Source organism: Chiloscyllium plagiosum, chromosome 11 (genome assembly GCF_004010195.1).
Source record: "Chiloscyllium plagiosum isolate BGI_BamShark_2017 chromosome 11, ASM401019v2, whole genome shotgun sequence".
In the NCBI taxonomy this organism is placed as follows: domain Eukaryota; kingdom Metazoa; phylum Chordata; class Chondrichthyes; order Orectolobiformes; family Hemiscylliidae; genus Chiloscyllium; species Chiloscyllium plagiosum.
The window spans coordinates 56190627-56205939 of record NC_057720.1 but is presented as its reverse complement, the minus strand read 5'-3'; the positions used below and the strand labels follow the sequence as shown (position 1 = coordinate 56205939).

General features: G+C 39.0%; 1 protein-coding gene across 10 annotated transcripts in view; it reads left to right on the top strand.

The window, feature by feature from the left end:
* sgip1a (SH3GL interacting endocytic adaptor 1a) overlaps positions 1 to 10576 on the top strand; it is a 228792-nt gene extending 218216 nt beyond the window's left edge. For 6 of the 10 annotated variants that reach the window (XM_043699414.1, XM_043699413.1, XM_043699412.1 and 3 more), the window contains 3 exons: positions 3027 to 3091; positions 6465 to 6629; positions 7757 to 10574. In XM_043699414.1, coding sequence (XP_043555349.1) covers positions 3027 to 3091; positions 6465 to 6629; positions 7757 to 7779 — 253 coding nt within the window. In that variant the 3' untranslated portion in view covers positions 7780 to 10574. Of the gene's footprint in view, positions 1 to 3026; positions 3092 to 6464; positions 6630 to 7756 lie in introns of all 10 variants that reach the window. The other 4 variants (XM_043699420.1, XM_043699419.1, XM_043699418.1 and 1 more) reach the window with 1 other exon arrangement.
* The last annotated feature ends 4737 nt before the right edge of the window (positions 10577 to 15313 follow it).

The window sequence follows — 15313 nt, the reverse complement described above, 5'->3', positions numbered from 1 at the left end:
CAAGAGTAAGTCAAGTTTTGCACCTTCTCTGTAGGTACATCCACATACTGAATCAGAAAATTGTCTTGTACACACTTAACAAATTCCTCTCCATCTAAACCTTTAACACTATGGCAGTCCAGTCAAATGTTTGGAAAGTTAAAATCCCCTACCATAACTACCCTATTATTCTTGCAGATAACTGAGATCTCCTTACAAGTTTGTTTCTCAATTTCCCTCTGACTATTTGGGGGTCTATAATACAATCCCAATAAGGTGATCATCCCTTTCTTATTTCTCAGTTCCACCCAAATAACTTCCCTGGATGTATTTCCAGGAATATTCCTCCCTCAGGACAGCTGTATTGTTATCCCTTATCAAAAATGCCAGTCCACCTCCTCTCTTGCTTCCCTTTCTATCCTTTCTGTAGCATTTGTATCCTGGAACATTAAGATGCCAGTCCTGCCCATCCCTGAGCCATGTTTCTGTAATTGCTATGATATCCCAGTCCCATGTTCCTAACCATGCCCTGAGTTCATCTGCCTTCCCTGTTAAGTCCCTTGCATTGAAATAAATGCAGTTTGATTTATTAATCCTACCTTTGTCCCTGCCTGTCCTGACTGTTTGACTCGCTTCTGTTCTCAACTGTACTAGTGTCAGATTGATCTCTTTCCTCACTATCTCCCTGGGTCCTAACCCCCCCGGCCATCTTACTAGTTTCTAGTTTAAATCCTCCCAAGCAGTTCTAGCAAGTTTCCCAGCCACTATATTAGTCCCCTTCCAATTTAGGTGCAATCCATCCTTCTTGTACAGGTCATTTCTACCCCAAAAGAGATTCCAATGATCCAAAAATGTTATCCTTCTCCCATACACCAGCTTCTCAGCCATGCATTCATCTGCTCTAACCTCTTATTCCTGCCCTCACTAGCTCGTAGCACTGGGAGTAATCCAGATATTACTACCCCTGCGGACCTCCTTTTTAAATGTCTGCCTAACTCTCTGTAATCTCCCTTCAGAATCTGCAGTAACCCTTAAAGTCTCTTTAAACTCTCGCATCTGACAAGAAGTACATATCACTGCAAAGGCCATTTTTGCTCCTTCACAATCTACAGACCCAGAAAATAACACCATCTTATTCCTCTACAAACACTGCCCCAGGTTAAATTAAGAGCTATGGCTTATATTTTAAGTTTAATCAAGAGACTTATCTCCAAAAACATATAATCAAGAACAAACCCACTGTACTCACTAATACAGCCTTTCTCTTGGACAGACTTAAAACAACAATTAACTTATCTGATTCTGTGCTGTGAACTTCGCCCAAATCCGTTCTTCCAAGATCTGTTGTGAAATTCACTGTTTGTTAATTTTCCCAAATGCACTCTGATGTCCAGCAACACATGAATTCAAAAACAGCAAAGGCAGTAACTGTGCAGGTTCTTGCTGTAGAATTGTTTCTATTTATTCAAATGGATGTGGGTGTTGATGGCTAGGCTAGCATTTATTACTTATCTATGGTTGCCCTGTAGTATGTAGTGGTGAGCTGCCTTTTTAAATGACTGGAGTCCCTAGGGTTTAGGAGCACTCTCAGCATTGCTAGAAAAGCAGTTTCAGAAATGTTTTGACCCACCAATGGTGCAGGAACAGCAATATCATTTCAATTCAGAATGGTACGTGAATTTGCAGCAGATGGTGTTTCCGTGCATGTGTTGTTCTCCTTTCAAGGTGCTGGACGTCACAATTTTGGAAAGTGCTGTCAAAGGAGCCTTAATTAGTTCTTAATTTCATCTTCCTGACAGTAGATACAGCTGCCACTTTGTGTTTGTGGTAGAGGGAGTCACTGTTGACAGTGTTGAATGAGAATGTTTTGTCTTGAATGGTGCTGAGCTTCTTGATTGTTATTGGAGCTGCACTCATCCAGGTAGGAGGGAAGAGTATTTCATCACTTCTGACTTGTGCCTTGTGGATGCTGGACAGTGTTTGAGGAGACAGGAGGTCAGTCACTCACAGCAGAATTCCCAGCATCTGACCTGCTCTTATAGCCACAGTGTTTATAGGGCTTGTCCAGTTCAGTTTCTCATGTTTGCTAACCCACTGGAAGTTGATAGCAGGGGAGTTTCATTCCATTTTTTATTCTATCCCCATTGACCTATAATTTTTTCTAAATATTTACCAATTACATTTTGAAAGTTATTCTCGCATTTGGTTTTATCAAGATTTTAGGAATTGCATTAAATAGCAAAACAAATTCTCTCATGTCACCTCTGATTTTTTTTTTCACCAGTTAATACAAATCAGTAATTCTGGTTACTGAGCCTTCTGTCACTGGAAGCAGATTTTTCCTCATTTACACTATGAAAACTCTTCAAGATATTTGAACACCTTTATCAAATGTTCTCTTAACTTTCTCTGTTCTAAGGAAAATAATCCCATACATAATTAAAATCATATATCACTTATGCCATTCCAGCAAAGTAACCTCACACTGTCTCAAAAGTGTGATGCCAAAATTGGTCAGTCAAGCTGAGGCCTAGGGATTTATCAAGGTTTAATATACCTTCCTTGCTGATGTACTCCTACTTCTATTTATAAAGTCAAGTTACCATATCCTTTTAAAAGTATTCTCAACTTATTCGACATCTTCATAGATTTGTGTACACAAGCCCTCAGGTCTGTCTGTTTCTGCACCATCTTTAAAATGACATAATTTAGATCAAATATCCATTATTATTCTTCCTATTAAATGAAATCACTTCATACCTTTTCTGCATTAAATTCCATTTATTATACAGTTAGTCCTGCCAGTATGTTAAACTCTTGATGGACGGGATAATGCTGACTCCATTGTAATTTCCTCATGGTGGGTTAGCCGTTTGACCCTTATTGACTGTGTTAAAAGTATTACTTAGGCAAGTTACCTCAGATGGCTAAAACCCATTCCCAGCATGAATAAACATCTACAGGTAAGGAAGAATATTTTCAACAGGTTTTGTTCATCTCAACCATTTCAAGTTTTGTAAGTAATTGACTGGTATTTGTTTCTTAAGGAATGCTGAACAACATAGGATACTTTGGAAGATCCCAGATATATCACAGAAATCAGAAAATGGAGGTAAATTGAGAATGAAATTCTGCCATTGAAATAAACTTATTTTGTTTAAGATTTCAATTCAGGCATATTCTGCTTCTGCCAGTGTAAAGATTGAAACTGATATTTGTTATATCCTGCACACACACAATACTCACATTATGAGGACCCAAGCAATAGAGCATACCAGCTGAGCAGGGAATTCTGACTATGGTCAATACATTCACACTATTGCCCACCAATGTCCCATGGAGCAAAGGTTTTCTTCATTGGTTACACTGATTCAGACCCATTGCAATTGTATAGGCTGCAGCACAGGTGATTTTTCAATTTACCTTACTATTTTGTTTGCTTTGGATTCATACCCATTAACCACTGGTTGCAATTTTACACAGTCATTATAGTCAACAGATAGTAGGATGTCTGTTTCCCTTGGCTATGTTTCATTCAAACAGAGGTTTCAGAGGTGAAATGTAAACTTAATCACTTATTCCAGCATCCACGTTTTTTAATGGAATATTATTAATATTCTAAATTAAATACTTCTGAGTTGGTTTGGAATAGTTGTACAAAACTTAAATTTGCATTCACATTGACAAATCCCCGTGCTATCAGAGGTGAAAATTGATAGCAAGGCAGCTCTCTTCATAACAGGAAACTCAAAAGTCCTAAGCAAAGCTTAAGAATCGATCAGTTGCTCAAACTTTTATTGATAGTTATATGTGAAATAAGAATATCACAGAATGAAAGCACAAAATAAGGAGGTAGAAGATTAAATATGAGGGCAAGCTAATCAATAATATAAAGGAAGACTGTAGATATATAAAGGGCAAAAGAGAGGCGAAAGTGGACATTGGACTGCTGGAAAATGGCACTGAAGAGATATTAGTGGGGAACAAGGAAGTAGCTGAGGAACTGAATAATTACTTCGCATCCGTCTTCATGGTGGAAGACACAAGTAACATCACAAAACTTCAAGAGTGAGGGGGCAGAGCTGAGTATGGTGGCCATCACCAAGGAGAAGGTCCTAGAAAAACTGACTGGCCTGAATGTGGGTAAATCTCTTGGACCCCAGAGTTCTAAGGGAGATAGCTGTTGAGATAGAGAAGGCACTATTGGTCATCTTTCAGTAATTGTTAGAATAAGGGAGGATCCCAAAGGACTGGAAAATTGTTAACGTGGCACCCCTGTTTAAAAAGGGAGTAAGGTAAAAGATGAAAAATTACAGACAGATTAGCCTAACCTCAGTCATGGGTAAGATCCTGGAATCCAATGTGAAGGATGAGATTTCTGAATACTTGGAAGTGTATGATAAAATTGGGCAAAGTCAGTATTGTTTCATCAAGGGGAGGTCATGATTGACAAAGCTACTTGAATTCTTTGACGAGGTAACGCGGGTTAGACCTAGGAGAGCCAATGGATTTTATCTAGCTGGACTTCAAGAAGGCCTTTGACATGGTGCCGCACAGGAGGCTATTGAGTAAGATGAGGGCCACTGGTGTCAGAGGCAAGGTGCTAACGTGGATCGAAGCTTGGCTGTCTGGCAGAAAGTGGGGATAAAAGGGTCCTTCTCAAAATGGGAGCTGGTGACAAGTGGTGTTCCGCAAGGCACAATGTTGGGACCATGACATTTCACTTTATAAGTTAGTGATCTAGATAAAGGAACTGAGGGCAGTCTGGCTAAGTTTGCAGACAATACAAAGATAGGTAGAGGGACAAGTAGCATCTAGGAGGGGAGGAGGCTGCAGAATGATTTGGACAGGTTAGGAGAGTGGGCAAAAAAGTGGCAGATGGAGTACAATATGAGGTCATCCACTTTGGTAGGAAGAATAGAGGCATGAGCTATTTTCTAAATGAGGAGAAAATTCAGAAGTCTGAAGTGCAAAGAGACTTGGTAATTCTAGTCCAGGATTCTCGCAAGGTAAACTTGCAGGGTGAGTCAGTGGTTAGGAAGGCAAATGCAATTATGGTATTTATTTTGAGAGGACTTGAATATAAAAGCAGGGATGTACATCTGAGGCTCTATAAGGCTCTGGTCAGACCACATTTGGAGTATTGTGCACAATTTTGGGCCACATTTCTCAGGAAGGATGTACTGGCCTTGGAGTGTGTTCACAGGAGATTCATGAGAATGGTCGCAGGAATGAAAAGCTTAACATGTTAGGAAGGTTTGAGGACTCTGGGTCTGTACTCGATGGAGTTTAGTAGGATGAGGGGGGGAATCTAATTGAAACATACAAAATACTGAATGGCCTGGACTGAGTAGATGTTGAAAATATGTTTCCATTGGTAGGAGAGACTAGGACCCGAGGGCACAGCCATAGAGTGAAGGGAAGACATTTTAGAACACAGATAAGGAGAAACTTCTTCAGGCAGAGAGTGGGGAGTCTATGGAATTCATTGCCTCAGAATGCTGTGGAGGTCAGGTCATTGAGTATATTTAAGACTGAGATAGATAGGTTCTTGAGTATCAAGGGGATCAAAGGTTACAGAGAAAAAGCAGGAGAATGGGATTGAGAAATTTATTAGCCATGATTGAATGGCAGAGAAGACTCGATGGATTAAATGGCCTAATTTCTGCTCCTATGTCTTATGGTCTTACAACATGAATAAAAGTAAAAAATGACTTGAACAATTTACTTGATGAATTATTTTTGTGGTATAAATTAAATGACAACATAATGAAATATAATTTAAAACAGGGTTTACTCTATGAGAAAGTGAGGACTGCAGATGCTGGAGACCAGCGTTGAAAAATGTGGTGCCAGCAGGCCAGGCAGCATCTGAGGAGCAGGAGAATCGACATTTCGGGCATAAGCCCTTCTTCAGAGTTTACTCTGTTTTGAATGGAATTTCTGGAAGACCCAAGTTCCACAGGCAAATTACATTACACAAAAGTGAAGCAAAATCAGGCAGATTGCAAAAGTGAACTATTTCTCCTTTAACTCCATAGCTATAGGTTCTTTTAAAGGATGGAGATACGTGAATTATCAACATACATTGCCCCTTCAAACAAAGTTATTTTGATATTTTGGCTGTCAAATTTCTCCCCTCCTGCATTTACAAAGCCACAAACCAATAATCTTCAAATGGAGTGTGATGATCATGAGCAGCTTGCAGAGCAAAGAACTCCAGAGGTGACTGACCCCACAGTCTTCCATCTCTCTCAATGCTTGAACTTTGCTCAATGCATTTCCAAGTTGGTGTGATAGATGTGGGCAGTTCATCATGGATAGTGTCTCACCACAAACATACATTGAGCTTTTTCAGTAATGTAGCTCCATGTCACATGTCTTCTCTAACTTGTTTGCCAAAGATACTTTATTCAATTTTGAATATGAAGTTCTGGCCTCCTTTATACACCATGTTCTTCCATTGATTTTTTTTTTATATATAGGTGTTGGATCTCTCCTAGCCAGATTTCAGCTGTCAGAAGGACCAAGTAAGCCTGCGACATTAGCAGTCCAATTCACCAGCGAAGGGAGCACTTTGTCAGGCGTTGATATTGAATTGGTTGGGGCAGGATATAGATTTTCACTCATCAAAAAGAGATTTGCAGCAGGTATTTCTCAAATTCCATAGAGCCATTTGTAATTACTTACGTTGACTGATGTAAACACAGGAAGATATTCAGCCTGTCAGATCTGTGCCAACTCTTTCAATGAGCAATCCCAATAGTCTCAATTCCGTACGACTCTGAAAAGATGCTCAGCAGTAATTCTAGCAGTTATTCTGGAATGTTATCCAGCTGGCACTTCCAGCATTGACCCAGTAGACTTTGACACTGTTGAAAAATTAGTTAATTTCCTTGGTTATGATGAGTGACTATTGCTGTAGGATATTATTGGAGACCCTTTCCCAAATTTTGAGAAACAATGTCAAGGTTTAATTTTCACTGCTTTCACCCAACATTAATGAACCGTAAAAGCCTGGAGGTTTGGTCAGTAATCTTACCATCCATTAACAACTGGTAATGGTAAATCAATTTTGTGAACCTCAGATGAGCTGTTCATCCACCATAATCACCTGTGATCATCTTCCACCCCTATCTCCCATTCCGATTCCGATTGGCACATATATTTGAGTGGGATGTCTTCACAGAAGACAGCAAAACTGACTGCTACAATTGGTTTCACAAAAGTCAAAATAGACCTCTTGGGATTTCTTTGCTGGTTCTCCCAATTGTTCGCATCAATTCAAAGGTGGAGCATCAGAAATCCCAGTTAAGCATTGGTCTGGAGATTCTATTCTACTTAGTCAAGTTAATTCCCAAGGAGGGAGAAAGAGAGGACTGCAGATGCTGGAGATCAGAGTCAAAATGTATAGTGCTAGAAAAGCACAGCTAGTCAGGCAGCATCCGAGGAGCAGGAGTGACATTAGGACATTCCTTATGAAGAGCCTGAGCTTGAAATGTCAACTCTTCTGCTCTTCGGATGCTGCCTGACTGGCTGTACTTTTCTAGCACCACACTTTTTGACTGTAAGTCCCAAGGAGGTTAATGTAATGTCCACATGGAAGGTCAGACACAGTTCAATTGGATATAAAATTAATCTCCCTCTATCTGCCTCAACAGTGCAAATTTAACACTATTGCCAAATGACCAGTGTTATATTTTCAAAGCCAGTTATCCCTATGGTCTGTTGGAGTTGGACTCCAGTATTTCCTAATCTAGTTTTCTTTCTTTTTTAGGGAAATACATGGCTGACAACTGAATTCTCACAACTTTGTCCAGTGTTCACTATAACTCACTGGACAGCTTTTTAAAAACAAACAGGAGATGTTAAGGACTGAATCTGTAAACCAACTTTTATTCACTGATTTCAAACATCGGTTCCATGCAGCCAGAGCATTTCCAACAAGAACTCAGAATAACACCAGAAATTGCCGACCAGTCCTGCAGTATTATTATATGATTGATGTGACATTGGTAACATTTCGTATTTTACAGTGTAATAAATGTATTTGTAATTTGGTATTCACTTCTTCCCCACACTCTTCACTTCAGATACCCCTGTATTTCAGCAGTTATAGGCATTTCAGAGATATCACAATTAACCTATAGGCTATGCCTCTTCAAACATGTAGCATTGTATTTGACTTGAGTAGCATTGTCTAAGAACTACATTGCATTATTTCAATTTTTAGCCCTTTGATCTACCAGTATTGATGCTGATTGTTTTCAGATTTTTAATTACTTTTTTTTACTGTTCACAAACATATATATTTTTGATGTTGAAAACCTGCCCTGGGATTTCCCAATTAGTGAATAAGAATCATTTTGCAATGCAATGCTATGTTTTAAAAGAATGTCCTGTACAGTTTGAGAGAGGAGTGTGCAATATGGTTATGTAATTATCTTGTTTATGCATTGTGGGGAGGAAAGAGTGGCTGTTAAGATTTCAGATGGAATGAAATCCATTAATACTGGATTTTATAATAAAAACTGCAAAGGAGGTCAGTCAGCATCTGAGAAAGAGGTTAACATTCAGACAGGAGTCAATGCACAGGGTGCCACAGGGTATATTAATCTTTGGCAGGAGACTAACTCTCTGAGTAGTTCAAATCTTAATGCTGGCTGTCTGGAATGCTATGTCACCTTCATGTCAGTGCTAAAAGTTATACACGTAACTGTGAATAATGGTTCTAGCAGCTTCTTAAAAAGACATTTATTTTGCTTCAGTAATGTAGCTGAAATTTTATATAATAAAAATGAAATTATTTAAAAGCAGAAAAAAGGTCGCAAAGCGAAAGAAGAGTGGATAAATTACCATCTTGAATTTCATTTTCAAAGTTCCATCAAACACCCACAGCTGTTTTTATATTATCAGTTATAAATCGGTTTTGCATTGATGTATTTGCTGATGAAACACTGTGTAATGCTTTTTAAAGGAGTCTATCTGAAAAACCGAGGATATTTATCACTTAAAATAGCTTGGAATGTTTAAAGGAATATTCTCTCCCTAACCCACTGCCCCAGCAAAATATTGCTGAACCTGGTACTTTCAATATTGATGGTTCTTGAATCTTTGGTGCAGTGCTGTACAAAGTGTGTGGATATAAAATGTAAAGAAATTAACCGTTTGCACATTTGCTACTGAACATATCTCCAACTCTGTTCACTGAGTGATACTAAAGAACATGTAAAACACAGTGAAATATTTTTGAAAGAGAAGATCAAACGAATGTTGGTAAAAGATTATTGGTGATACATATAATTAGCTCATATTTATCATCAAATGTCAATAGCACTTGCTGCTGTTGGTGACAATGTATGAATGAGAAAACAGGAGTGATGCTGCCAGTGATGATAGCACCTGCAACTCCTTTCTCAGATAGCAGCCTCACCTCAAATGAAAGTTTAAATACAGGGGATTCAACATATGCGATACCAAGAAAACAGTGACTCCAGGCAGACCAAAACAGTAAGGGAATGCAGTGTTCCTGAGCAGCAATTCCATTCCTGATGATCAAACCACTTTTCCTCAACATCAGTTCAAAAAAAGTCAATTTGTAATTTTAAAGAACTCGCATGTGCAATTACATCCAGATATGTGCTACTTTTAAAGTCAACCCACCTACCGGAGAAAGTGTTCTGGAATATAAGTAACCTAACTGCTATATTTGGAACTGGGAGTTGGTTTTAAATTAATCATAACTTGGTGCAGTGTGGTATTGCTTTTCATACCTCCCTCAGTGCTAATGACAAAGTAGGTTTAGCTGTCAATGACATGTCGATGACTCAACAATCCACTTTGGACTTAATTGAACTGTCGGTCAAATGATGAGAATTGTCTTTTAGGGGTATTGCAGGGCCATTCCAGACAGCTGCTGTGCACGATGAATGTACTTACAAGGATTTGAGAAAAATAATTAGATCTGACCAATTCATTTTGCCTCAGATTAGTTTGTTGACACTTCAGTGGCATCCAGGGTAAAGACACTACTGGCTGTAAAAGTGCATGTGCAGACCATAAAGTGGAAGGTTTCTTTCCTGACCTGTGAGAGGTGATCTGAAGTCAGCAACAGTTGAAGAGCTACTATCAGCCTTAGCATCCCTTGGAGGGAAGAAAAATGGCCAGGTATCCCATCCCTGATTACAAAGCAGTGGCTCCTAATGGACAGAGCTTATGTCATACTATTCACAGCTGAATAACTTATCAAAACCAATTGTCAGGGAACATATTAACACAAACACACACAAAGGTTAAGTACTTGGGGTGAAGTACTGAAAGGCTTTTAGGCCTATGCAGCCATATCCCAACAGGAGTCAACTCTTTCAGAAAAGAGCAAGAATATTGGAACAAAAATAAGAAATAGCTGTACTCATCTTGCGTGCTATTTTGTAAATACCTTTTTTTATATATACATATATACAAATATATATGTCATTTTCCTCAGTGGCTGTTTTCCCTGTTGGTTCATTGCACATAATTATGAATATGCAATTATGTTTTAATGTATTATGTAGTAAAGAAATGGTCTGGCCATTTATAAATCAAATTCTAAATTCTATACAGTATGAAAATTAAACTGTAATAACTGTTTAAAAAGTTAAATGTTGCTTTTCTTTGAAATTAAATAAAGTTTAAAAAATATAAATTGCAGCAGTGGTATAACTACTTCCATTTTCTTTTTAATTCCTGTTACTCTGATTTCTAAAATCAAATTGAAAGATATCCATGTTGTGAACTTTTTTATTACTATTGCCAAAAAAAGAGAAACATGCTGCTGAACCTACTCATTTCACACTCGTCAGGACTGAAAATAGTTCACGTGTGCATGCTCAATGGCAACGTTTCAAAGAGTCAACTTGCCTATGAATCAAAATCTTTTTCTCATGCAGTATAAATCGTTGTTCCCTTTGAAATTTGGTATTCTTGCCTTTGTCCTGATGAGTGCAAGATGAAAAGCTTGTATGACATGTCTCCTTTTTTCTGTTTTCACATTCTATACTACTTAGTGACTGTTGTATATACCCAGTATCACAGTGTCATCACAAAGCACTCCTAGGTGCATTGCATTCAAACAGCCCAATGCCTGAAATTACTTGTATGCAAGCAATGAAAAGCAGAACCTCCTATTGTCAGCTAAACGTGATGTACTTTTAACACTTCATACATTGTCACCAGATTGGTTGTAAAACATTGAGGAATTGAGTCCAAATTGAACTTGAAATATCATTGACATAGAGTGTCACATTGTCTTGTCAACGCTCTTATCCTCTGCCCCTTCCTCCTATCATCTCTGTATCAAATGGACATTGTGCCCTGCAGCTGTTCCTAGAAGTCACCAGCCTGTGATAGTTGGAATTTCTTTGCAATGGAGAAGAATTGGAAGTAGGGCCAAAGATCCCATTTTTATGATTCATGTAGGAAGTGATGACATAGGTAGAATGAGAAATGGAATTTGAGGAGTTGGACTGCAAAGCCAAAAATAGAAACTACTTAATTATTTCTTGCTTGTGGCCTGACTCATGTTAAACTGGTTGAGAGAAAAACCGATTTGCTGTTTAAATGTTTGTCTGACACGGTAGTGTGGAAGGCATAGACTTTGATTCATGGGCCATTGACACAAATAGAGAGGAAAGAGCGAGCTACTCTATTGGGGCAAATTTGACATAAACTAAGCTGGGATCAGGCTGAAAGCGAATCAAACAACAAGACTTAGTTGAAAAACTAACAGAGGAAGGAAAGTTAAAATGAATGAAAAAATTAATAAAGTTGAGATTTTGGGTTCAAAAATCTAAAATTGACAGATGATTATTTATAGAAACTTTGAATGTAGATTATGAAGAAACAGCAGTTTAGAAATGATGCATTAGCTAATGGACAAACATTCACTCAAAAATGCTAGTTGTGGGCAGTTTACCGATACCACAGGAAAAATGGATATTTGGTGCAGTGTGCTGATCTTAATACCTTGTGATGACCACATCCTGCTTTCTAGCTGAAGTATTACAGAAATCTTCCTGGAGTCTTCCTCCATATTCCAGCTGAATAAGACAGTTATTTGATGATCCTTGCTCTTTGCCTCCAGGTCTCATTAATATACATTATTTCCATGCACGCGTACTTTACTCTGTCTACCATTTGTTCAAATCTTTCTTACCAATGTATGCAGGAAGGTTACTCAAAATATTATTTTTTCACCTGTCCATCACTTAGCTTGAAGTCTTTTTTTTAGTTTACCTCATGCTGAGGCCATTTCCTATCCTTTTCAAACATTATCAGCAAAGGATACAAAGGATGCCAAAAGCCCCTCTAATATCCATTGAAGAATGCAGTGACATCAATACTGAGAGCTCAATCGTTGCAGTCTTTACCATGTCTTGGTTCCTGACTGCTTAGAATTGTTTATGCTTTTCCAAAGAGTGAGAAAATTTCTGCTGTGTCATCCAACTCAATCAGGTTTCTATTGATTAAATTATCCTAAAAAAAATTATTTCTTAAGGTTTCTTATTTCTTTATAGGCTGAAGGGAATAATTCCAGACTGTAGACCAGTGTAGTGATTCAGGTAAAATCAAACAGATTGTGCTAGGATGGCACAGAGAGTTTAACAATGGTTATTGGACGTAAACTAGTAAGAACTCATCAGGGAAAAGTATAATTAAAGATGGGTGGATGATTTAATAGTACAAAAAGACAACAGATTGTAGAGTTTAATCTGAAAGACTGAAGTTAGTCTTTAAAATTCTTCAATGCAGTTGCCTGTCTCACCATGGGGGAAGGAATACATTCACATTGAATACATTGAGTGTGGTGCTCAAAAGAATGTGAACAAAATCTGTTATAGTGTGTCTACCCACCATGGTCAATGTGTCTGCACTAGTGATGAAGGAAGGGAATAATTTGATGGTGTGGCCTCTGAGTCTGCACCTTTCATCGTCAAAGGGGATGGCATGAGGCATCCAGTTGGTTTGTCTATGCACAATTAGATCTGAGTTACTAAACTCTCAATTATCGATCACAGGTGCAACCCTCTCCATTTCTAGTTGAGTGCAGTTCAAAACACACTCCATGTAGGAATCCTGACTCTATATTAATTGTATGTGCAATATTATATATTTGTCCTGCGTGAATAGCAAGTTCAACTAGCTGAGAAAATAACTTCAGTGCAGGACTTTCCCTTGTTCAAGGATGGCTTTTTGTATCTCTAGTTCCACTCACATGCTGCACTGTAATGTGAGGAGAAAGGGCGATCTGCACAGAGGGATAGAGGGTTTTGCCTGAAACTTACATGCATCCTGAACAGCTGGTGAGGTGCACAGGGCACACATGCTGAATTGACCAGACCCATACAAATGTATGGCATTCACTCAGACTCACCCTCCCAGTTCAAATTAGGTAATCCATCACCTTCTTACACTTCAGTCAATCACAATGACGAACTTCTTTCCTACTCAGGGTCGAGTGTGTTACTGGAAAAGCACAGCAGGTCAGACAGCATCTGAGGAGCAGCAGAATTGATGTTTTTTGTGCCAGAACCCTTCATCAGGAAAGTATTTCTGTTTCCTGATGAAGGGCTCTGGCCCGAAATGGTGATTCTCCTGCTCCTTGATGCTGCCTGAACTGCTGTGCTTTTCCAGCAACACACTCTTGACTCTGATCTCCAGCATCTGCAGACCTCACCTCTGCCACCACCTGTCAGTCAAATAGAATGGCTTTCTTCTAGCTATCTGAAGACAATGACTATTTCTATGATTCTACGTGACATGGAGGAGACCAAGAAGTGAGCTGTTACTGAATCCTGGGGTCGTCCTATGTCCACTCTGTAACATTTCTTGATAGAAGACGTTTAAGCCAAAATTGTGTTTAACCTTATAGTTACTCAGTAGAATGTTCTTGATGTATGTTCACAATCTATCTTACACTGATCAATCCTTAGTAATAGAGCTCCTTGCCCATCCACAGGAACCTTCTGTTACCAAAGCCTTTTATACAGTGTATTTGTGTGGCAGCTTTTCAACAACAATAGCAACAGCATCTCGTGTCAGGTGATTAACAGCACTCCTGCTCAGGCATGCAGTAGACTGTCCATAAACATCATAGTCACTTATTGGACAACCTATCTGGCTGGATGCTGGAGAACCGCATCATTTTGTTCCCACATTTTAACCTGGCATTGGGGGAGACAACACCACGACTAAATTCCACCCATCGAGATAAAAGTGTTTGATGACATGGTTATAGAGTGATTCAGTTCAGAAAAGAGCATTCAAGTTTTTTTTTTAAGAAGATTTGCAAAATGGAAAAGGTGGCAGGTTAGCCCTAATAATAAAGGATGAGTTAAGGCAGAAGTGAGAAAGGATTGCAGCCCAGGAAATCACAATGCAGAATCTATTATAACAGTTATAAGAAGTCCATTGTTGTCACCATATTCTAATATGATGTGATGGCAGACACTACTACCTTGTAATTAATGTAGAGTGGTGCCACCAATCCTGCTTTCAATATTATTCTAGGAAGCTGTTTAGTACTCGGTGGATGAGGATGGACCCACTAATAATTCTCAGAGTAAATCTTGTCCTTGATCACAGAATCTGGCTTATTACACAACAGCAACAATATAAAGTTAAATGAACTATTAGACATATTAACTATTACTAACAAGAGGTATACCTCCAACAGGAGACTATATCAGAGTCCAAATAACTGTCTGATCAATGTTCCAGCAAGCGTTATATAACAGAGACTGCAGAAATTTATCTTAGCTCAAATTAACCTTTGTTCATCGATTACCTTAGACACAATCAGTATGGGTGCTGATAAGCAATAGTCATCGAGTCAAAGAGATGTACAGCATGGAAACAGACCCTTCGGTCCAACTTGTCCATGCCAACCAGATATCCCAACCCAATTTAGTCCCTCTTGCCAGCACCTGGCCTATATGCCTCCAAAACCTTTATATCCATATACCCATCCAGATGCCTTTTAAATGTTGCAATTGTACCAGCCTCCACCACTTCCTCTGGCAGCTCATTCCATACACGTACCGCCCTCTGCGTGAAAAAGTTGCCCCTTAGATCTCTTTTATATCTTTCCCCTCTCACATTAAACCAGTAGCCCCCTAGTTCTGGACTCCCTCACGCCAGGGAAGAGACTTTGTCTATTTATCCTATCCATGCCCCTCATGATTATATAAACCTATGTAAGGTCACCCCTCAGCCTCCGACACTCCGGGGAAAACAGCCCCAGCCTATTCAACCTCTCACTATTGCTCAAATCCTCCAACCCTGGCAACATCCT